This window comes from Malaclemys terrapin, chromosome 17 (assembly GCF_027887155.1).
Source record: "Malaclemys terrapin pileata isolate rMalTer1 chromosome 17, rMalTer1.hap1, whole genome shotgun sequence".
In the NCBI taxonomy this organism is placed as follows: domain Eukaryota; kingdom Metazoa; phylum Chordata; order Testudines; family Emydidae; genus Malaclemys; species Malaclemys terrapin.
This window is the reverse complement of record NC_071521.1, coordinates 9,967,201-9,991,678: the sequence shown is the minus strand read 5'-3', so window position 1 is coordinate 9,991,678 and position 24,478 is coordinate 9,967,201. Positions and strand designations below refer to the sequence as shown.

Genomic DNA, 24,478 nt, shown 5'->3' with positions numbered 1-24,478 from the left:
ATTTAATTTCATCTACAGAGCCCTCCTAAAATGAGACTTTGTAGGTTGTTTTGTGTCTGATTTATAGATTTCTGCATTCTATTCCCAGATTGATTTCAAGGCTATAATTCTATCCGGATTTTCTACTGATGTCAAAAACACCACCACTGCAGATAGTGTTTTATAACTAGCATCACAAGAGAAACTGAATTACAGCCCTTCTATTCCGTGCTGCTATATGTCCTTTGTTTATAATCTCTCTTTCTCTCTGTATATACCTGGTACTTCAGTTTCATGGAAAAAAATCAACTCCAAAATCAATCAGGTTAGCATGATATCTGTTTTTGTCCCTTACTTCAACCCTTGTATAAAACAGTAAAAGGCCAAAGTCTGTACTGAAATACATACATGCAGCTTCTATTAAAGCCGATGGGAGTTGAGTGCATGGATCAGAGTGGAATTTTCATATCTAAGCCTTTATACACCAGCCACTGTTATGTGCATTATTAGGCCCTGATTCTGCAAACATGCACAGTGAATTAAATGGGAATATTCACATGCATACATCTACTTATAAGTAGGGCTCTGTGTCTGTCATGGAGATCGCGGAAGTCATGGATTCCGTGACTTTTGGCTACCTCCGTGACTTCTGCAGCAGTCAGCGTGACTGACTCCAGGGCTGCCCAAGCAGCTGGCCCAGGCAGCCCCGGGGACAGCCACACCAACTGCTGCTGGAAGATGCTGCTGGAGTGGCCCCGGGACAGCGGTCGGGGGGGTGGCTGGAGCAGCATCAGGGGGCGGACCCAGGCAGCTGGCCCTGGGGACCGCCCGAGCAGTGGCCTGTGCAGTTGGCCCCAAGGTCCAACTGAGTAGTGGTCCTGGGGGCGACAGGAGCAGTGGCAGGTGGGCGGCCCCGGGGTCAGCCGTAGCAGCTGCTGCTCGGTGGCCTCCAGCAGTTGGTGATGCTGGCCACCAACCCCCCCCCCCGAGCAGCAGCCGCCCTGGCCCCCCCCAAAGCGGAGCCCTCCCTCCCCCGGCCCCCAAGAGCAGTACTACCCCCCACCCCACCTACCAGCTAAGACTTAGTCAGGGGTATATAGTACAAGCCATGGACAGGTCACAGCCCGTGAATTTTTGTTTATTGCCCATGACCTGTCCATGACTTTTACTAAAAATACTCATGATTAAATTGTAGCCTTACTTATGGTCATGTATACAGACTCAGTCCCTTAATTGTTTTTGTTTATGAATGCACCTTCCAGGAAATGCTATTATTTAACCTAATCTGACACAGGTTTAAGCATCTTCTCCTCTTTATCTCAAATCATCAGGAAACTGGTTTCTCTTTAAAAATATTTGTTTTCAATAATTTTTCTATACCAAAGACTTTATATGAAAACAACACACTCCCTTCTCTTTCCTTGCCACATCCACAATACCTCCTCTCCCAACTCAATCCTCCCCTTTCACTTCCTTCCACTGTAGCCTTGGATAGCAGCCATATGGAAAAACAGCTGGGGGAAGGAGAGATTTTGCCAGTTTCGTGTTGTGTTAAACATTTTTGCATGTGAATTTCCTTTTTCAAGGTTAGCTCTGGAAGTGTAGGAGCTAAGAATTTCTAACGTGCTTTTATGATGGCCACCATCTTGGTCAATACCGAAGTACTGGAACCATGGACCTCCTGAGGTGAAAGCAGGAATCTTAACAGCTCGAACTGAATAGCCAGGAACTCTAGCTGAGAGCTGTAACAGACTCCCATCCTCTGTGGACCAGGCCCAGAGAGTGCCATATATTATTTTCCCAAGAGGTTATAACAGTTCTTTTATGATGTTTGAGTAGTTTCTGCCCCAAGAACTCATGTCCCTTATGCTATGTTCCTGAACATTATTTTAATAACCTAAAATCAAATACAAACATCACATTGTCTTTCATTATTCCACATAAAACAAAAAGACACTGATCTCACAGTGAGGTCCCAGCCATACTAATATAATTCTAGGAGATCACACTTACACAGATGTAAGCAGCTGCAATTTACATCCAGCTCTAACAAAATAAACGCCCTGCATATAGTCCAAATTTAACCCCTTCTTGGGGTCTGGCTTGAATGATAAACCATCACAAAACAAATCTCAACCTCAGCTAGCTCCCCAAGTTTGGCTGTCCCCAGGGTTTCCCTGTAGGACATCTCTGTTCTAGCCTCTCTCTCTCTAACAGAGAAGCTCCAAACCCTTTTTATAACTCTGGCTGGAGTTAACAACATTCATCTGTCACTAAGATTCCACAGTAATTATGCTGCATCTTTATGCAGGGTTCAAGCACCTGTCTTTGGGATGACTCAAAAGGGGAGCCCTCATTCCTGTACAAAGTCCTAGGGTCTGTTATAATGAGCATAATAGCCAGACTCTGTGGTTTAAAATTCTCAAAGTAATAATGACGCACCTAGTTCTAAGTATAAGTATCTTCTCTAAACTTGCAGGGTGGGATTTTCTGAAGCCCGCATCATTGGCCTAACTCTGCTCCCACTGAAATCAATGGTAAAACTCCTCCTATTGACTTCAGTGGGACCTGAGTTCTTTTGAAAATCCTTCCCTTAGACTCCTGGCTCAATCAAAAAAGTGGATCATCTAAAGGAGCGTTTACCCATACAAAAACTGACTCTTCAATGAGCCAAGAAAAAACGGATAAAAGGAATCAAATGCGTCTATGAGAATCAGACTTTTTTCTCTCTCATATTTGTTTAAGGTAGGTAAGAACAACAAATAAACAAGAACACATATTGTTTATATGTTGTTTTTTAAAGTCTTACCTGTTTGGAATAATTCCTGCTCTTTCCATCTGTTCTGCCTGATCCAAATCTTTTGGGAAACCATGTAGCACCCAACCGTCAGTCATGCAGTCTAATCTGTTGAGACGATCTGCCAGTAACTTTAAAACGATGTTGTCTGGGACTGGAGAGGATTAAAAAAAAAAAAAAACCACCACTTATTTTGTTTGTCAAATCTCAGCGCTAAGCAGACAGCAGAATGCTTCTTGTTAGCCTATGAAGTGAATTTAGATACAAAAAGGTTATTAATGTTTGAAAGCTGTAAGCTTTTTGAGTAGGGACAATCATTTACTGTGTGTGTACAGTGCCACAATGGGGCTTCAAACTTGTTGAGGGCTTCAGGACAATCACAATATAAATAATAAATACTGCCTACATAAGCATGCAGAGTAATTTTTCTTATAAACAGTTAGCTATGGACATCTAGATTATCCATATTTTAGCTTTCTACTGTGTGACATGACCACATAAGACCTGCATAGGCAATGATGTAAATTGGATTAAATACCTACTTTGTAAAAATAGTATTTGAACATATTTAACATAGCAGATCACAGTGGCTCCTCTACAGCAGTGCCTAGTGTATATTCTGGCCTTAAGCTTTCCTGTAAAAATAATTATTATTTTCTAGTCTTTGACCGAAAGATAAATTTCCAAATGTGATACAACTGTAAACTGTTGCAGTGTTGTCTTCCTCAGCTTGCAGAGTTCTAGCGCCTCTGTTGCTGTTTCTGTTTACAAGGCTCTGATTGTTAAATAACAGCAGTTGTGAACCCAAAGTAAACCTTCGTTTTAATTTTATAGGACAGAGGAGAATGGAGGGATGGCTCAGTTTTCACTATACCCTTCCTAATCTAAACTACTTCAATCAAGATACTCCATTACCATTGCTTATTCCTACTGATTTATTGAAGAATTAAATTAGTGGACTGAACAAGGACTATTGCCAAACTTCCAAGGGCTGATCTGATGTATTAGGTTTAGAAGCAAATAACCCAACTAGCCCCATGAAAGTGGTTAGGGAGGGGAGCATGATCAGAAACACCTATTAGGAGACATTTCATGGGCAAACATCTAAAACAATTTTTAAAAAGCAGAGACAGTGCCTCCTCTTGTATTTGCACAGTGTCTAGTACATTAGGGGTGGCTCCTATCGGAAACAAAGAAGAATAATGGATTGCCACATAAATCCATAACATGGAACATAGATATTTTATTATTCACCCTGCCATAGCATTTGCATACAATAGTACAGTGGGAAGTTTTCATACCAGAGTATGTGTTTCAGATCTGTAATGCTGGGACTCACCTTTGCAGCAAATGGACAGGTGCACACCTGTATTTCAGTTGGGTACGTTACCATTGACACGATAATATCAAAAGTGCTGGGTACTGCAGGACACACCGAATAGTCCCTGTTTCTAGCAATTTTTAAAGAACGGAATCTCCATTGCATCCCACTTTCTATTCCCAAAACTTCAACATCATCCACAAGGGAAAAATCCATTCAGTCCCAGTTGTTGGGAAGTCTTGTTTCTATTGACTCTTGTAAATCTATGATAGCTGCCACTCCATTTCCAGCACCAGTACATGCTGATTCTCTCATTTTTCAGAGTCTTCAACCCTCAGCCATGAAATTCACCACTTTTCCTTTTGGAATTGAATCATTGAGTTTACAGAATTGCTCTCAGGCTTCAATGTACCAGCAAAAATGAAAGAAAACCACAGGGAATTAATTAGAAAACTGATTAGTGTATTAATTGAGGATACGCACTTCACACTAACAAGTTAAGGATAGTACTCTTCTCTAAAAAGCATCTGCTAAAAGAAAACTGCAATGGAATATAATATTTTCCAGTCACCTGATCCCATGTAAAATGACAAAATCACAAGAGGTACTTCTGTAAAATGCCAGAATGAAGAAAGCAGCCGCCATATTGTCAGACTGACGATATATATAACAAGAGGACGATCAGAGCTGCATCCAGAGACACAAGGAATAGACACTGGTTGGCTTTTTGGGGGGGAGGAAATAAAGGCAAATTCTTTATTTTTTCCAGGAGTTTTACAGATTAACACAAAACTGAAAAAGCCCAGGACAAAAATTAAGAAATCAGCTAAAGAGAAGCGATGGAAATTTCCTCCTGTTCCCTGCATCTCTGGCTCGAGGACTGGACTTTCTGTCTTGATATTCATGACGCCTACAGTAATCATCTTCAAAATGGGTTTACACAGATGCCCAATTCATATCAATGGAAATTTTTAAAGATTCCTTAAAATGTTTCACCACTACTTCATAAAGGAATTAAGTGATACTGTATCACTCTTCACGGGAGCCCCATTACTGATGTAGAACACCCTTTCATGCAGGATTCCAGAGGCGGCAGCTGGCAAGCGCTGTCGCTGGCTCCAATAAGGTGACTAGGGAAAAAGAGGGAGCAGCATAAGGCCTGGGAGATGGTACAGAGGAACAGGCTGGTACACAGCATCCCCAGCCCTCCAGCAGATCTCAGGGATCCTCAGATTTAAGGTGCCAAGTCTTTGCTTCTTGCATAGTGGGAGGGAAAATCCCCAAGCCCTAAAGCAAAAATCCAAAAGAAACTGTGAAGGGAACATTGTGGAATTATTCCTGGCCCTGGCCACCTTCCGCAAGTCTTTAATTTGAGCGAATGATCAGATTCCAATTCTTAGGTGACGGTTTCTTTTGGCCAGAGTGTAGCAGCCATAAGATAAAAAGGGAAAATTCTACTGTAGAGTGAACCAACAATCCATCAGTTAATGGTGGGACTTTTGTGCAATATACTAGACATATCTGCAATGATAAAGAATATATCAAGTATATCGTGAAACATTGCTAATTTCAATGCCGTGTCACTAGATAACAGCAACACAAATGGATAGCCATGAATCACTTTATATATTCAGTACAGTACATATGTACATAAACACACCCCAGTATATATGTTTACATGTTTTCTTGTGTCTCTAAGTTTGATGGTGAGAAATGAAGCATAAACAAGTCAGACAGCAGGCTCTACTCCTGATTAGAAAACATAACTATCACTTTTATACATTAGGGGAAGATAGCCTGTGGGCTGTTCAATGGCATTACAAAGTACATCAGCCACCCTTGAACGGAAATAGTCACAGTTAAAGCACCTGCTTTAAAACTGTAACATCCTTGGCAGACAAAAAAAAAAAAAGGAAAAAAAAATCCATATTATTCTTACTTCCCTGTGGTACAAACAGAGTAGTAGATAATGAAGAACTGTGGGGTATGGAATTCCTTTTCACTCATGTGGAACTCTCTGGTGATTGCGAGGGAAATTACTAACCTGTAATTGGAGTGATACACAGTCTCTAGATAACTAGCCTTGGATCCGCTGGCCTCAAGCGTATGACCAAGAGTGCTTGCTAGCAAAGTAGAATTTAGAGCCGTTCTGATGAGGCAGTCAATCTACATGCTTTAGGGGGATTATGAAGCACATGAGCTTTGAATAATCTTTTTTTTTCCCAACCTAAACTTGTGTGAGTTTCCAACTCTGTCTCTGAGAATTGGGCGAATGCGGCTCTAGAGAGGTTTCTTATCTTTACAGAAGTTCAAATATACGAGACTTTTAGAGATTTCCACTTGTGGAGATTGTTAGCCAAGAAGGATGTCCCTATTAAGTATTGTGGAAACATATCTCCATTAGCTAGTGAGATCAAGACACAGAGATGAAGTTCAGCCACTAGCACAGAATCTGCAAGGCAGCAGAATCACAATGATGTCTCTACACTGGGACAGGGGTAAGTAGCTGTGGAAAAGGAACCAAGGGTGCTCCATAATCTGTATACGTGGCAGAGCTGAGCTGGCCCCACACAGAAGTGCAAAGATCAAGAATTTATACTGATCCTGAAGAAAGAATAGAGGAATATCCCTAATATCTTCCAACAAAGCATATGTAGAAGATCTCCAGCAATGGCTGGAAATTGAAGCTAGACAAACTCAGACTGGAAATAAAGCATACATTTTTGAGAGAGAAAGAGTAATTAACCATTGAAACAACTTACTATGGGTCATGGTGGATTCTCCATCACTGGCCATTTAAAAATCAAGATTGGATTTTTTTTTCTAAAAGATCTGCTCTAGGAATTATTTGGAGGAAGGTCTCTGGTCTGTGTTACCCAGGAGGTCACACTAGATGATCACAGTGGTCCCTTCTGGCCTTGGAACCTATGAATATGGTGATATGTATGATAAGTACCAATGGGAGTCCCTCATCTCGGAACCATACATTGCATTATCTGCATTATCCTGTGATGTTTAGCTAAGGAAGTATGCTCTTTGCTTTGCTGTGCATTCCCGCCAAATCAGGATCAATGCTTCATGCCAGAAAACTTAGCATGTCTCCATTATCTCACAGTCATTGACACAGTGGACACATGACCTGTGTCAAACAGCTGAACTCCTTGAATTAGACATAAAGACTGAATCAGCCTCTTCACCTAACAGGTGATCCAATCAATTGAAGGATGAGGCACGTTGGCAGGGTGGTGTGGGTAAAGTGTGAACTGCTGCTCTTTGTGCTGTAACCATTCTGTGAATAACAAGAGAACTTCAGTCTTTAGGATAGTCAATCAGCACTTTTCATGAGTACTAGTTTTCAGACATTAGAGTACAGCGCAGACACTCATGATCAGAACATAATATAGAAAGTTTAATGCATGTCACCACATACACTTGCAGCAGTCTGCTATAAAGTAGCCAAAACAGTAGGAAAAGTTGATGGGTATACAAGGGAAGTCATGAGCCTGCCATTCATCCCAAAGGACTGCAGACTTTCCCACAAAGTCCCCACTGATGAAACTCCTTGGAACGTGGCCTATAAGCTTGCTACCTTCACACACAAGAGAACAGAAGTGTGGATCAGTTAACAAAATTTTATCTTTATTGGCTGCTAAAGGTAAAAGGAGGGAGGGATAATTCAGTGGTTTGAGCATTGGCCTGCTAAACCCAGGGTTGTGCGTTCAATCCTTGAGGGGGCCATTTAGGGATCTGGGGCAAAAATCTGTCTGGGGATTGGTCCTGCTTTGGACTAGATGACCTCCTGGGATCCCTTCCAAACCTGATATTCTATGATAGCAAAGAAGAAGTGGTACATTAAGGACAGAAAGAACAGGAGTACTTGTGGCACCTAACAACAAGGAGTACTTGTGGAGACTAACAAATTTATTTCAGCATAAGCTTTCATGGGGTACAGCTCACTTCTTCAGATGCATAGAGTGGACCACACAGACAGAGGCACCGAGGTTCAGTAGAGGCTGTGCAAGTGAAGTTGTGGTGGAAGGTTTCTCTCATGAAGACCTACAGAGGAGCAGTGCAATCAAGCATTTCTCATGCACATCAGGAAGGAAGAAATATATTACTTGGGAGGCTGCATTCAAGTGCTAACCCTCTGTGCATTCAAGTTCAAGTGCTTCTTCAGAGATACAGTAAACTTTATTAAATCACCTTGCCAGTCAGCTCCAGAGTGAAACACTAGAGCAGTAGTTCTCAACTCAACTCAACTAGCTGTGTGCTAGAGGCCGTTGGTCTGCCTGGCACGGCAGGGTCCGGGGCCAGGGCTGTCAGCCAGCCCTGCACAGTGGGATCTGGGGTCCCTGCCACCCGGCCCGCCACCCATGGTTCCACTCCTGGCCCCACTCTGTGGAGGGGTCTCTGGGTGGGAGGAGCTGGGCATAGAGGTCTGTGAGGTTCAGGGGGGACAGGGATACTGTGGTTCTCAACCTGCAGCCCAGGTAACACATTGTGGGCCACAATGATAAATAGGTTGAAAACCACTGCATTAGAGGGTGCGCATAAGCCAAGTCTCTGGATCCACAAAGGATACTTTTGTAGAACTGGTAAAATTCACATGTTCCAAGCTAAACACCTCATATTTCAAATGATACCTCCCCAATATCTTTTCTTTTAAAACGCAATGTTGAAAGATACTGACTCACTTCTCCAAACCTACAACTCATTGATTCCAAGTAGAGTACAAATACATTGGCAGGAATGTGTCCTGTCAGTTTTGTGCAGCAGCAGAAAGTTTAAAGTCCCTTTGATAATACTGTCCATATAGCCTTTATCATTTCCTTAGACAGAGATTTTTCAGTTAGGTCTAAAGTCTTTCACTGTTAATTCAGATGCCTGAGGCCTGATCTCAATGTTTGACAGTTAACATCTTGCCCTGAGTATAAACCACTGCCAAGGGCTACTTCCTTGGATTGTCCTGTCAACTGTAAATTTAGCAAAGTGTGAGATATGAATATCGTATTGTTCCAAGCGCATCAGATTACCCACACTGGATAATTTTATTTGGTTCTTTGTGCCTTCAGTTTTTTCACTGACCTCAGGGTTGTTAGAGTTCATATTCATTTGGGTTTTTTTTTAAATGTGCTAAAGAGAGATTTAAACAGTGATTTATTTACTGTGGTGTAGGCTGACCAATACCTTCATTCAGCCTTGCCAATGCACCAGATTTATGATGGTAAAAGGATTTTCTCACCATATTTTATGCGCTGTGTTTCACCTCGTAGAATATCAGGGTTGGAAGGGACCTCAGGAGATCATCTAGTCCAACCCCTTGCTCAAAACAGGACCAATCCCCAGATAGATTTTTACCCCAGTTCCCTATACAGCCCCCTCAAGGATTGAACTCACAACCCTGGGATTAGCAGGCCAATGCTCAAACCACTGAGCTATCCCTCCCCCTGAAAACCTAATGAAATACATACAAATAAATATAATTCTTCAGGATTCCAATGGTAACTCAGTACAAAAAGGAATAGCTATGGGAGCAAGGGATGATTTTTGTTCACATGCACAGAGTTGTTCATAGAAGGAATTTCCTCCCCGCACCAGTATTGGGGAGTTTTCACCTTCTCCTGGAGCATTGAGCAGGAACACATGGGTGAGTAACACATGTTCAGTTCTCTGCACTCACAGGGGGCACAGGGCATCAGACATCAGTGAACAGCAGTCATCTAGTCTTCTGTTCCTTTGAATGTGAATTTATTAATTCAGAGGCTCATATACAGCCTACCTCGACTCCCGGGGTATGTGCATGGACTCAGATATGACTCTCTAGAAAATCAAGAAGCTTTGAAGATGACTCCCAAAGCTACATTCAGTATAAAGGCCACAATATATTGCAAGGAGGGTTATATAAATTAGGCTTTCCATTGGAAACTAAGCTTTGGACTTTTCAAGTGGCAGCTAACACATAGTATGGTGGTAGCGAAACAACCATTATTTCCTTAACACTGAAGCTGCATTTATGGTTTTGAGCCCCCTCAATTGGTGCTTTCATAAGCTCCTCACTGATATTACCAGAAATCATGACTACTGTAGATGCCTATGATAGTAATAAACAGAACAGCGATCACATTAGGCAAGGATTTTTTCGATCCTGTTGTTTGTTATTTACTGCCACCTGCTGGTAAAATGAGATTACTGCAATACAAGCTAATCACTCTAGACAAGGTATGGGAAAAGGCAAGTTAAATTATGAAATGGAGACGACCCTGTGTGGAAGTTTAAATTATGCATTTCTGCAGAATCTCATCAGGTTAAGGCTGGAACAAGAAAACACGACTTGCCATAGAACTGACTCTTATTTGTCCACACCCGCAACCGACAATAGAGTCCCACAGTATTATATGCCTATCAACAGCATGGAATTTTGGCTAATTTACAGGAACTGTCAGAGATACTTCTCAATAGCTCTGTTAGCCTCCTTTAAGTGAAGAGATCTTAGATGCATTTCTATTTATTCATTCTGAAACCACTTTTAATCTGGTTAAGAGAAAATTTAATAAATAATAACCAGTATTTATGTAGATTTTCAAAGCACTGTGCAACATAAACAAAATTAAAAAAAACCAAGAAACACTCTTACTGTATGCTCATATTCACTATCCCTAGCTATGTTGATGTAGAACTTGTCATCAGAATTAGAATAATTATTTGTAAATAATAAAATAAAATATAATAATCTAAATATTTCCATTCTACAGTCTCAACTTTTTACCTCTTGGGACAAATGTGGAGCTTTTAGATTCCTAAGGTTTTACAGAGATAATATGATATAAATTTGGGCTTTAATTTTTGGGTTTTTTTAAATAGAAAGCAGCTATATTAGAGTTGAAGTGAAAATATTTATAAAAGACATTTAAGATCTTAAAATCATGTGTAGAATTAAAAATTACAGGACATATATTTTAAATAAAAGGAGTTAACCATTCTTTTTCTCAGCTGCCAAGCATGAGTTTTGGGAGTCTTTGTTTGCCCCTTTACATGTTATGATATTCTTCACGCTTGAAGAACTAAGAAAGACAGCTCCCTATCCTGATGTAGGTATTAGTGATATCCTTAGCTATCGCAGGAGAAACAGAGAAATCCAAACGCAAGGGCTGGTACATAAAAAGCTACTGTTTCTCTTTACAATATTATTTGAATTTTTCCAGTTCCAACCAAAGACACAAATTCTTCCCCATTTACACCTGGGCAGTCTTACTGAAGATCATAATGTTTGTGACTGAAGGAAGAATTTGGCCTGCAGAATCTTTCCTGCTGCTGCTGATGTGCAGGAAGGAAAGAACCTAGGCCAGCACTTGCAAAAACTATCTTTTGACTTCTAAACTGAACAAGCTTGATAAGGGGTCACTAATGCAATAAATCTGGAACCCCACCGGGCCATTTTTATGGTCACTTGGAGAACAGAATGGCTTGTTCATGTTAATACCATGCTTTCAAAATATACAGTGTTATGTAAGAGCTAACTATGTTTTTTAAACCTCTTTAAAAAAAAAAAGGCATTTCAGTTTCGCATTAGGGCCTGATTCTATATACATGGCTCCTAATGAAACATACCCACAGAATTTAATTTTTAACATTTACAGAATAAAAATGGTGGCTGCCAAAATGTGATATGCTTTCCCCTTCATAGGTGTCTTATAAATTGATGTGATTACTTAACCCCTCCCGGAAAATATGATTTGGTATTAAAAACAAAAACAGAACAGAAACCAAGTTAGCAGTCTAGTGCTCATGAGCTATTGGTTTAATCAGCTGGGCAGGATGGAGAGTAGTGGGAAGGGAAAGAAGGTATTTGTCAGCTTCTCAAGAATTCTTGTAAACAAGAAGGAGTCAAATAAATTTTACATGATTAACACATAGCACTTAGCCTCTTCAAAGCTCTTTATGAACACAGGGCTCCATCCTATGAAGTGCTCAGCACCTTCAGTTCCTACTGACATCAGTCAAGATTTAGGGCACTCAGCACATTGCAGATTGGTATCAATGGGAGTTGTAGACACTCATCAATGGTATCAATGGGAGTTGTAGACACTCATCACCTTGTAACATGCATCCTATCCTGCACCCCTTATTTATGTGAATAGTTCCATTAATTTGATAGCACTTCTCATCTAAGTAAGGACCATTAATCGATGCTACCAAAATACAAATAACAATTTTAAATAAAGGTTGAGGATCAGGACCTGAGGCCATGATTGTACTTTCACTGAAGCCAATGGCAAAACTTTCATTTATGTCAATCAGAGCAGGCCCATTAACTAATTAATGCTCACATCTGCATTGGAAAATACCCTCACTAGTATCTATTTCCTCTGATCTGGGTTCCAAGGTGGGATCTTCATTTTAACAGGATGATCTTTCGGATTTTTATTTCTTTGCCGAGTGATTCTCACCACGGCCCGTTTCTGATCTGAATATTTGGTAACAGTATTTGTCAATTTTAGCTGGTCTGTGCTGAGCAGAAATAGAGTCAATAGATTCCAGGATATTAAATTAAAAGAAAAGTGGACACTAATTTCTCATCACTGAGACAATTCAAACACATAAGGAAAAAAAATAACAGCAAAACTCAGACAAGCAGAGGGACAACTTATAGCCCACATATATTGATGTACAACTCGCTAATCTATAACCTCTCCTCTTTTATTGAAACATTAGCATTTAAAAAGGAAAATATCTATATTTTAAAATGTTATTTTGTTCTTCTGACCACCAATTTTCTGCTAGTGGAAAAAAAAAGGCTCCTACCTATTTTCCATAAAGAAATCTTTGTAGCAGTCCCAGTGGAAAAGTCAAAAGTTTGACTTGAAAAATGGAGCTACTTCAAAAGCATTGTCAAGCAGAGGTGAAGGGTTCTTAAAAATGTATAAATTAAAGTGTGGTGTGTTAATAAATATCTCTATAACTTTATACTGTCTGTTTGTGATATAGATGTGTGTACAGACGGTCCGGATGAATGTACAGCCTGGGTATAAACAGAACTTTAATAAAATAGGAAATCAATCTGTTTATTAGTGACTGCTTGGACTGTATGTGTATGTGTGTGTGTGTGTGTGAAAAATGAAAGAAAAGTGGAGAGTTTTTTTCAATAATAAAAAGGGAGTTGCACTGCAGGGCCCCTAAAGCTTGTGAAAAATTAAACTCGACGGATTCAAACTGTCCTATTTCCACTTCAAAAGAGAAGAGGCACTGAGCTCTTCCCAACTTATCTTCAAACGCCCAGCACCCTAGAAAGTTTCTTTAAAAAAAATAAAGTCTCTAGTTCCCCCAAGCACTGTACCCGTTACTGTAGCTGCTGTCTCTCCCTCTTCTAATTATACCCATGTGAGTCTATTAATCAACTTGTAAATTATTTAGAGAGCCATGCGCTGTCTTCAGCTAGTACAAACACACTGCATGCAAAGACTTGCTGAAAACCAATGGCGCTCCCAAAGGGTCTCTCTCCAATGTTCAGACAGCTTGCAGCTTGCCAGTACAACACTGTTAAAAACAAGAAATAACACTAAGCTTACCTCCTCAGATATCAAGATTTACTTCTCCTTTCAACTCTCAAGCTCTTTGCAAGTTTTTAACAAAAGAGGAAGCTGTTCTATTGTCAAATCTTTAGCTCACACTTAGTGATGAGAATATTAATTTACTGTCAAAAGAAATGAAGTGCTTCAGGGAGGCTGTGATCACCATCGCCAGGGGACCCCAACTTTCACAGACTGCACCAAAAGCACCCCTTTAAAATCGTGCCGATTAAAAAAAAAAAGCTACATTTGTATAGCAATACTTTGTATTTGTAATTTCAGAAATTAGGGAATCCCATATTTTATTCCCCCACATGGAGAATGCTATTGGAGACAGCTTCAGATATTACCATTTTATAAATAGAAAAGGTAAGCAGGGGAGGAAAGCAACACAGATTGTTTGTGTTTGACTCTAACAGGCTGCAAACAGTAGGATGTTTTCTATCTTCCACGAATTAGCTATCTTTACCATCTGAATCTTCCCTTTTGGTGGAAAAGCCATTATCCAAACTAACAGCACTTTTCCCAGCTGAAAAGCGGCATCTAGTTTTTTACATTTTGGTGCTTGCTTTGCATGGTTCTGTTTAATTTTTCTGGGCTCGGCTTATTGCAGTATTCCAAACAGGTATACGAATTAGCAGTGATTCTTCCATCCCATCTCTCTGATAAACACATGCAAATGTTTGAAAGGTAAAGAATGACACATGAATTCCTTCTCATCTGAAGATTAACCCTGGTGTTCTCGTGATGACCTCACATCCCAGGAAATGATTGCTTTTATTTTTGTTAATAAAAACACACTCCTCACTTACCAAACAGCAAGGATTTCAACTGAAAAATCGGATACACTTTTTTGCAGTTTTTAATGTCCTCCCAAGGTATCATATTCTGACAGGCATCTGAAAAATGGTGAACATATATGCTGCAAAAGCAGCATCACTGTGCACCTGTATTGTGGCAGAGATCTGCTCCATGTGCAATCTAGCCCTACTACTACTAATAATAATCCAGGAAGGAGGTGGTAGCTGTTCATAAAGGTCAAGAGTATATATGAATGGTCCCTATGCACGTAGATTCCTTGACTACATCCCAAAAGGATGTGGGAGAGAGGTGGTCTGCAGAACAGCCTCTCCATAATATTTTGGAGGGAATCAAATAGATTGGATTAATGTGGGCCTTGTGCTGTTGTTGTTGGCTATGGGCTTTCTGGCATGAGCCAATGCATGGAGCAAGCAAATCTGGCTCAAAAAATGTGTCCTCCAAAGATATCCGTGCAAAGAGTGAGAATGGTCAGCATTACCATACCACTAATACCCAGTTACACAGTTAACTAAAAGAAGGAATAGAGAATTAGACTAACTGGATTTAGCTACAGAAAACTGGGATCAAACTCTAATACTGTCACTTTTCACACATAGTCAAGAGTAAATTTAGCAATAATTCATGTTTAACACTTGGTGAAAACACAAGATCAAAGAACCCCTACGGAACAGTCAATGCATTTCAGAATGGTTATCCAAAGGATGACTCTATGGACATGACAGCCAGAAAGAATTTGGATGCTGAACTTTTGAGTGAAAATACATTTTTAAATTATCCAATGGGCACAAAGTGTAGGATAAGTGTCCTGGAAAATTACAAATTCATGGACTCAAGGACATTTATGCTGCCTTCATTAAGCCAAATAAGTCACCATGAACAACCTGGATGAGGCTGATAAAGCAAGGAGTTAGGAACTTCAGGAGAGTGTGACTGTAAGCAAATGCACAGAATAGAAATGTAGAGAGTTTGCTAGTGGCTTGAATAATAGAATTGTTTGAATATAAGATTGGGGTCCTCTTGTAGTACATGTAATATATTGAAAGGACAATCACAGGGAAAACATCCCCCGGAAATACCAAGAATAATTCTGATTGTTTTTGAATCTTTAAAAGCTAACAGAGAAACTGTGCTTATCTACCAGAACTTAAGAACTGGTATGAACCCAGATAAATGCCACTATATTGCTGGAAAGGAGAGTGTCAAGATTCTTCTGGTAGTACATAACTATATGATTTAGGGCTCAAATTTACCACGTAATGCATAGAGTGTCTCACCCCCACTCTGACCCCTTCACATCAGTAAAACGGCCAGAGCAATGCAAAGGGGCTCAAAAAGGCCTGACTGTTTGAGAGAGAATTCCTCTCGCACAGGAAGTGAAGAAGACAGCCACAGTCTGTCTTCTGAGGACTTTTCGCAAGGTCTGACATAAAGGGTTTGCCAGGGTGGGTCTGGGGGGCGGGGGTGTTAAGAATGGAGCTACAGCACCTACAACTGTGAAGATTCTGGGCAGTGTTGCTGTCCATAGGCAGCCAGGGGCAGGCTGCCATAACATAAACAGCCCCACAGCGCTGTCGGGCATGTCTACACTGCCCCTCAGTTCAGACTGTGAACAGCAGTGTGCACCAAAGTGCTGCACTGTAACGCCCCAGTGTGGATGCTATGGGCACAGTTAAAGTTCCAGAGTTTGCACTATTCCCAGCTTTGCCACTGGACTGCAGAGTGACCTTGGGCAAGTCACATCATCTCCCTGCATCTCCGGTTCCCCATCTGTAAAATACGGATAATGCTACTTACGGCCTTTGTAAAGTTTCCCAAGGGAAGTGGTGGAAGCTCTATTGGACAAAATACTGAAGGATTGTACTATAATAGAACAATCTTGAATAGGCAACAGGAGCAATGATGCCTTAACAGGGCTATTCCACTTATAGACTCTGTGATAAAACTATTAAATGTAGATCTTAGTACTACTGCTTGTTACTGGCTTCCTTAAGCATTTTCATTACATTTTTATGCTCTGTGTCTGGGCTAGTTAATTTATTGGCATGTGCCAAACTGTCATACATTGCTGCAGCGTTTATGTATTGGGGTCAGATTTTTAAAAGCTGACCTCCAGTTTCATGCCCATAATTTGAAAGTACAATATTGTGGGTACAGTTAATGTCAGACATTGAAATGTCTCATTTACCGGCACAATCTGGTACTTCAATGTCTAAATGACATTAATTATGTGTGCAATTACTTGTGCCCACAAAAAGAGTGGCCGGGTTCAGGCCAGTCTCAAAACTTGGCTTTATATGAGAGTTTCAAAGAAGTCACATCGTGTTAAGACTATTCTGATTCTGAGAGATAATAACTTGGGGGTTAGGTTTCACGGGGGCTATCTTTGGTTTCCCCGTAGTGGCTGATGTCATTTATGAGTCCTTGCTTGGAAGGAGGAATAGGGCCCCTTTGTCTATATCTTGTGGGGTTTATTGGCTCAGAGGGCTAGGGATGCCATGAAAAGTTCAGTCAAATATTAATTGCCTTTCATATTTTAAACACTGCCAGTTGCTGGCTAATTAAGTAATCAGTTGACATGTGACCTCGAGACCAAATTCGGTCAAGTATTATGTATGTTACTCTCCTGTTTTAACCTGGTTGCATTTTTGCACCATTCTAAATGGAATTCTTTGCCATCTTCCCTCCTCAGTATGCTATGCTCTTTCATTTTCTCAAGGCCTTTGTGAGGGCACTAATGAATTCTTGTTAGTGTTTACTAATGTAAATTCATTCTTCGTTATCCCTGGGAGAGGAGGATTAGTGACATGACAGAACTTATTATTCCTGGTACTGCTATATAATATTTATTGTTATTCAGTACTTAATTCTGTAGTACGCCCCACCAACAAACAAAAACAAACGAACAATATATATAAGCAAAAACTATGGGAAATTTTTTTAGCACCATGCACAGAAATCGTCATGGCTCCCATTAACATCAATAAGAATTGGACAGCTGCATTCTTGCATGTTACAATAAAAATATGTTCATATTATGAAATAATTCCTAATTTTCTGGGGACATTATAATTCTAATTTCATTTTGCTGAAGTGAAAGCAGCTCACTTGGACTAAAGAAGGACACATTTTTTGGACTGGCTAGGTTATTAATATCCTTCCAATTATTTTAACGTATTGGGAATGCTCCCAACATCTTCATTAAAGAAACCTTAATGGTTAAGGAGAAGTTTGTAAAATACACATGAAGCATTCATGGTAAAGCTCTTAAAGGGCTTATCCTATAAGGATATAATTCACCCAGGCTCCCAACACAGCTATAATTGAAATTTAGGAAGGCATGTCTTTACAACACTTGTTCTTCAGTTTAGTGGGTTGAGGGAGAAAGTGAAAATGGAGTATGCATAAGAGTCTCTAAAAGTATTATAAACTGTGAAAGATACACGGGCCCTGATCCTGCAACCACTTAGGCATTAGTAACTTCAGACATGAGGAGTCCCATTGAGTTCAATGGGACTGCTTGCATGCATAAAGTTAATCCTATATATAAATGTCTTATCTATGATTTTTTTTTTTTTTTTTTTTTTTTTTTACTAATAACCCACATAGGTCTCCTACCCTTGAGTTATATGACCACCAAGTTTAGTACTGAAAATACCTTAACACTCGATCTGTATAGAACCTTCTCTTAAAAATGGCAGCTACAAGCCAAAGGGGTGGGAAAGTGGTGGTGGTGATAGGCATGTGAAAGTTATTGTAACCCAATTGGTCAGTGTCCTTTGCGTGTCCCCCTCACTGCTGGATCAACTGAGGATATGAGTCTGTTGCAGACCTCATTTATACAACCTACCCTCTTCAGCTCAACTTGTAAAAGCTCATTCTTTCCTGCTCTGGAGGTCCCTAGTTCAATCCCTGATGTCAGCCAAGATGGTGATTGTCACACTGTATTACATATCTTGAACCAGACGGAGTTATTGCACCAGCAATGAACATGACCCATTCAGTGGAGCTGAAGTTAAGTGTTAAAAACTATGATCATGTGGTTTGACAAATTGACAGAGGATAGAATACCCAAAGCTGGAGGCTGCCAGAGGCCTTTTTGAAATGCTTCAAAAAGTACTGAGTCTCCTGACATGGTATCTGGGGAACATCAGTTAATTTTATAGGCTCACGTTTCGGATCTATGTAATTCAATCTCAGAATTAAGCTATTGTATGAAAGAGGGGACTTGCTGGGCTTTCCAATTCACCAAATGGCTTTCCTTGCCGAAAATAAAAGACAATGCAGATTTCCCTGCACTCAGAGGGGGTTTGTTCAAAACTCCATTAATACTGAAGCTTAACTGAGATTTCTCCATCTTCAGCAAGACTATTTCCCTGTAATACTTGTTCCTCTGGTAACTATTTGGCATGGTGCCAGAAAAAGGACTGGAGGTTCCTATAGTATCTAGGTTCTTATACTCGCCAAAATACAAGCACCACATTGATATACAATTTACCCTTTGGAATTGTGGGGTCTTTTTCATATCTATAAGAATAAATGGTAAAGACTGTAAGCTTCTCAGGGCAGCAGCCTACCCTTATTCGGCTGTTAATTGCCTTGCACAGTTATGGCCATATATACAGGAGTGCTGCCAGCTTTTCTGCCGCTCTAGGCGGCGGAAGGTCCTGCCCCGAACTGCCGCCTCCCACAGAGGCGGCGGAAGGTCCCGCCGCCGAAATACCGCCACGGTCGCCACCCCCCAAATTGTAGCACCCTAGGCAACCGCCTAGGGCACCTAATGGGTTGCGCCAGCCCTGCATATATATAGTGTGCAAGGCAATTAACGTCCGAATAAGACTAGGCTGCTACCCTGAGAAACTTACAATCTTTACCATTTTTCTCAATATAATCACTCGTCAGCCTTCCAAAAGCAAAACTGCTAAGTTCTTATGGTGCCCCCTCATCAAAAAATCCTATGGGACAAATCTTACCGTAGCATTTCTTATAAGTTAAAATACTTGTGTCAAACCAGACAGACAATCTCCATCAGACCATGCTTCAAATGAAAATCAAAAGGTTGTTGTGTTTTACAAACTACCAGTGACAAAAAACAACACCAGATTCTTAATTTTAATTCAGGGACAACAATTAGAATTCAAATATGGGATCTGGAAGTAAAGAGTCTGGGCTTCACTCGCATACGCAGTCAGTCTCAGTTACCCTGAAGAGATTTACCAACTGAAAATTCTGATCTCAGTTACACTCCAGTGTAAATCTGGAATAACTAAACTGCATCAATGAAGTAACTTCATATTTAAACCAGTGGCTGTATGAATTTCTCCCACAGATTATTTTCTCCCACGAACTTGTAACTACAGTGCAGTAAGACAACAACATGCCCTACCTGGCCATCCACTGTCAAAATAAGGCTTAATGAGTTCTCCAAGTTTTGTCTTGTCTGCAACAGCTTCCTTTAGCAGTTGCCCGCAGCAAACTGAGAGGAAGGAGGAACAAAAAGACACAAGGTTAAATTTTAAAAAGGAAGCAAGCAAGAAAGGGAAAAAAACCCAAGAAGCTGCATATTGGATAAAGGTCACTGAATAAAATAAAAGTTGTGGGATTTTTTGGATTTTTGGGGTTGGTTTTTTTTTGGCCAAGCAAACCCAAAAGCAAAGAGATTGAGCAAGGGAGAATACTGAATAAAAAAGAATACATTTGACAAGGAACATATTAAAAACGGAGGCAGAGAGAAAGATACTAATCAAATACGTTACTAAAATAATAACTCAAGGGATAGCTGGTGGGGTTTTCACTTTTTATAAACTTATAATTACTGAATAAAGTTACACTTGCTGAACAGCTCTGCTGGAGGTACAGGATAATATGCAGTTCAAGAAAGTGGCCCCCTGGATCATTTAACAATCATGTAAGAATTATATTCATGAAACTGTGCTAATGCAATATGATGGTTCAGAGTTCAGATAAGCAGAACATCATGAAATTTAGAATTAAGGTACCAAATCAGGACCACTGCATATTAAATAACAATACTTTGTACCTGTATGGCACATTTCATCCAAGCAAATTAATTAAACCTCATTACCCTTACAGGAGTTAGATAAGTATTAATTATTATTATAATCAATTTTATTTTTGATTAGTCAAATGACAGTCATTACTGCATTAAAGGATAAAGCTTTTGTTAAAATTAATAAAATATTTTAAAAATAAAGATACAATGTAATGGGGGAGGGATAGCTCAGTGGTTTGAGCATTGGCTGTTAAACCCAGGGTTGTGAGTTCAATCCTTGAGGGAGCCACTTAGGGATCTGGGGCAAAATCAGTACTTGGTCCTGCTAGTGAAGGCAGGGGGCTGGACTCGATGACCTTTCAGGGTCCCTTCCAGTTCTAGGAGACAGAATATCTCCATTAATTTATAATGGAATTAACATACTTCAAGGTACAGTAAGGTTTTACTAATTCTATTTGCAGATTTAATTTTTTTATTACAGAGATTTAAAAAATAAGGATTCTTATCTTTTAAAATTTTATTAGATAATGTTTGTTAATTATTTGTAGTGTATTTTCAGACACATTTAAGTAAAACGATAATTGTTCAAAATAAAAAATACAAGGGCCAGATCCCCAACTGGTATAATTTCACCATAGCTTCATGACTTCAATGGCGCTACACCAATTTATAGCTGCTAAAGATCTGGACTGAGAATGTTTTCCTTTAGTTGCAATGATCTTAAGGAACATACGAGCCCACTCTTGTAATCCATACAGGGAACTCACACTGGACTCATTGCAGGTTCTGAGCACATAGCTCTTACAGGATTGGCCCATGGCTAGGACTAGTGTAAATGTAGGACTGGTCAAAAATTTTCTGTCAAAACAGTTTTGACAGAAAAGTGGGTTTTTCAACAAAATAATTTTTTTTTTGCAAAAGGTGTCTGCCTTCTGCAGAACATTTTGAGTTTTTGTCAAAAAAAATCAAAATCTAAAACGTATTTGTTTTCTGTCTAAAATGTTGGTTGGTTTGTTTTTTGACAAAAAGCCAAAATTTTCCACACAATGTAGACAGACATGTTTTTTTGTTTTCATCAAAATTTTTAATGACACCCCCGCATTTTCTGATCCGTAATAATATGGGTAAGATCAATCAGTTCTTATTCACAAGAGTAATCTCACGGGATTGCTTCGCTGAGGGCCTGATCCAGCTCTCATTGAATTCTTTCTGTTGTCTTCAGCAAGTGTTCAATTAAGTCCATAGGACTCGTCACATCAATATAGGAGACAGGATCAGGCTTACTGCTGTCTTTTTTCCCTAAAACTTACTATTTCTGGTTATTATTGTAGAGTTTTGTGTGTTTAAAGCACACTAATGAAATCTGCTTAAATATTACTTGAAGGAAAAGAGCTGATCAGCTATGCAATTTTACAGTGACAATTCCAAAATATCGGCAGTTTTTCCAGTATTACATAATATTACACAATGTGATTGCAAATTACATTGACTACATTGCCAGTTGTGGTCTACTTTAGCCTACTTTGATGCACTTGATACTATGAACATGTACCAGAACAAGCTGCATGTGATGTTTTCTGGGGCTCCCTTATAAAAGGCAGAGAAAGATCATTTTGATATTTGTTCCCTTTTTTAAAATTATATATTTGAAATGCATAAAAACTAAGAGTCTTCTTCCCATTTCAGAACCACTTTTCTTTTAAAAGCCTCCCAAATACTGAGTAGACATGTGAAAGTGCAAAGTCATTATGCAAGACCCACTGATGCGATGGAGAATTCAGAGCACTACAGACTGTTCACAGGAGTACCTCTGGTGTATAAGACGTGAAAAACAACTGATCTAAAGGGTATAAAAAATGATGACTAAAAAAATGTTGGAGCTAGTTTGGCACAGGATATATGTTTTTATTGGTTAATATTTTTTTATTGCAAGATTTTCCAGCCCCCCCCCCGCAAAAAGTTTGACATCCACAGTGATGGACTAACAGAGAAATTTTACGAGCAAGTAAGAAAGAAAGACAGCAAAAGATAAATGATCAAAAGGAGAGAAAGAGGGAATGGAGCAAAGTGCATATTTACTGAGAACTTACTGTTGACAATGCTGTATTTCTGAGCTATTAGTGCTGCCTGCAGGCTCTTCCCACTGCCTGGGGGTCCACAAAAGAGAATCCGTGGTGTAAAGGGGGCAGCTGATCGGCACCAGGTTTGGACATAGGTCAGAGCTAGAAAGATAACAGAAGGATAAGAGAGTCAGATGCCGATAAAAAGAGTTAAAATCCATTTACTTTTGCTTTCTTAACAGAAACAATAATTGATTAATTTCTTTATTTATGACTATGACATTATCATCATTTATTTGTATTACATTAATTGAGATCAGGGCTCCAACATAACTGACATATTCTATCTGTAACTTACCATACTATGGTGACAGGCATTTTAGGAAACCTATAGTTAAATTATACTTAGCACTCTTATTGTGCCTTTCATCAGTGGATCTCAAAGCACTTTAACAGAGAGATTCAATTATTAACTGCACTTGTACCATGTAATTTTTAACAGAAACCAGCTTTGCTTTTTAGCTACACTTACCATGCAAGCTGCAGGGGGATTATCATTACATTTAATAGTTATGGTAGTTTCTAAACAAATAGATATAGTAATTATGAAAGAGGCAGGATGTCAATTTGTCATGACACGTCCCCAGCTTCAGATGTGATTAATGCCCTCCTATTTAGTATGTTTTACATTTTTGTGGCACTAGTGTAAGTCATGACACAATATAGCATTGATGCCATATAATTACATGTGATTTTATTCTTGTGCACATCATTTTTGCATGAAGGGTAAAGACAACTTGATGTTTTCAGCCCAGCTCCACTCTCCCTGTTGGGTATCGCTTTGTTTTTGTTGATCTTGCTTTGTATTGGGTAGGAAACTATTAATTTTATATCAGTCTAGGGGCCCATCTCCTGGGAACTTTGAAAAGACCATAGACCTTGTAAAGAATAATTCAAATTGTTGCATTACAAGTGATCCCAACTTTGCTGCAGTCCTAGAAGAAGAGTTTATAAGACAGGTCTGCACGAAGGTACAGTAAGGTTTAGCTTGATAATGAAAATATTTTATCATCAGAATATTTGGAACACAGTCTGCCAACATGTTGAGAGACCTTCAACTCCCATACTCCTTTCAGGATCAGGCCCTTGATGAACAAGAAGAAGTAGATATGCAGTGTTATTGTAGCCGTGTTAGTCCCAGGATATAAGAGAGGTAAGATATTACCTCTCCTATCTTGTCTCTTTAAAGAGAAATAGAGACACTTAAGCAAGACTCTAAATTTCCCATGTTACACAATACCGTATGTTCTATGGAAGACACAATTGAATATCTTAATGACTATTTCAGTCCAGACAACCTTAAATTCATATAGATGCTATGAAGATGCAATGGAGTCTCTGTGATACACACTATATCTAAATCTATTAAAATGGGTACAAGAATCCAAATCTTAGACACTGATTTTCCCTTTAAGAATAATCCCATAGTCTAAACAAGATCTCCTTCACTTCAATTGGCACTTAGGGGATTTGTGCTTTAATCTAGCATTTTACACGTTTTTGAGACACTAACTTACACTTGTTTAATGATCCCCCTTTGTGTCTGATTTCCAGATCCTTGTACCTCCTACTGTCAAAAAAAGACAGGATAGGACATTCCAGTTCTGACATTTCTAGCTCCTGAACTGGGAGTAGTTGCTAAGGAGCACTTGAATCATACTGCAAGTGCATGGGATACATTCCTTGCTCCCAAACCACGGTGAATGCTGTACAGCTGAGATCTCTGAATATATTGGATGTGAGTCTGATCTCACACCAGAGTAAATCAGGAGCAATTCCAATTAAGTCACTGGAGTTGCACTGGTGTTTAATTGGTGTGGGATCAGAATCAGACCCTCAGTTCCAAAAAATCTAATGAAGTTG

General features: G+C 39.6%; 1 protein-coding gene across 5 annotated transcripts in view; it reads right to left on the bottom strand.

Annotated features, from left to right (window-relative positions):
* The window catches only part of AK8 (adenylate kinase 8), a 117,494-nt gene that overhangs the window by 41,811 nt on the left and 51,205 nt on the right, over window positions 1-24,478 (bottom strand). For 4 of the 5 annotated variants that reach the window (XM_054007298.1, XM_054007297.1, XM_054007299.1 and 1 more), the window contains 3 exons: window positions 22,586-22,717; window positions 19,869-19,958; window positions 2,789-2,930 (listed from right to left, as the gene is read on the bottom strand). In XM_054007298.1, the coding sequence (XP_053863273.1) occupies window positions 2,789-2,930; window positions 19,869-19,958; window positions 22,586-22,717 (364 nt within the window). The remainder of the gene's footprint in view (window positions 1-2,788; window positions 2,931-19,868; window positions 19,959-22,585; window positions 22,718-24,478) is intronic. The other variant, XM_054007300.1, reaches the window with a different exon arrangement.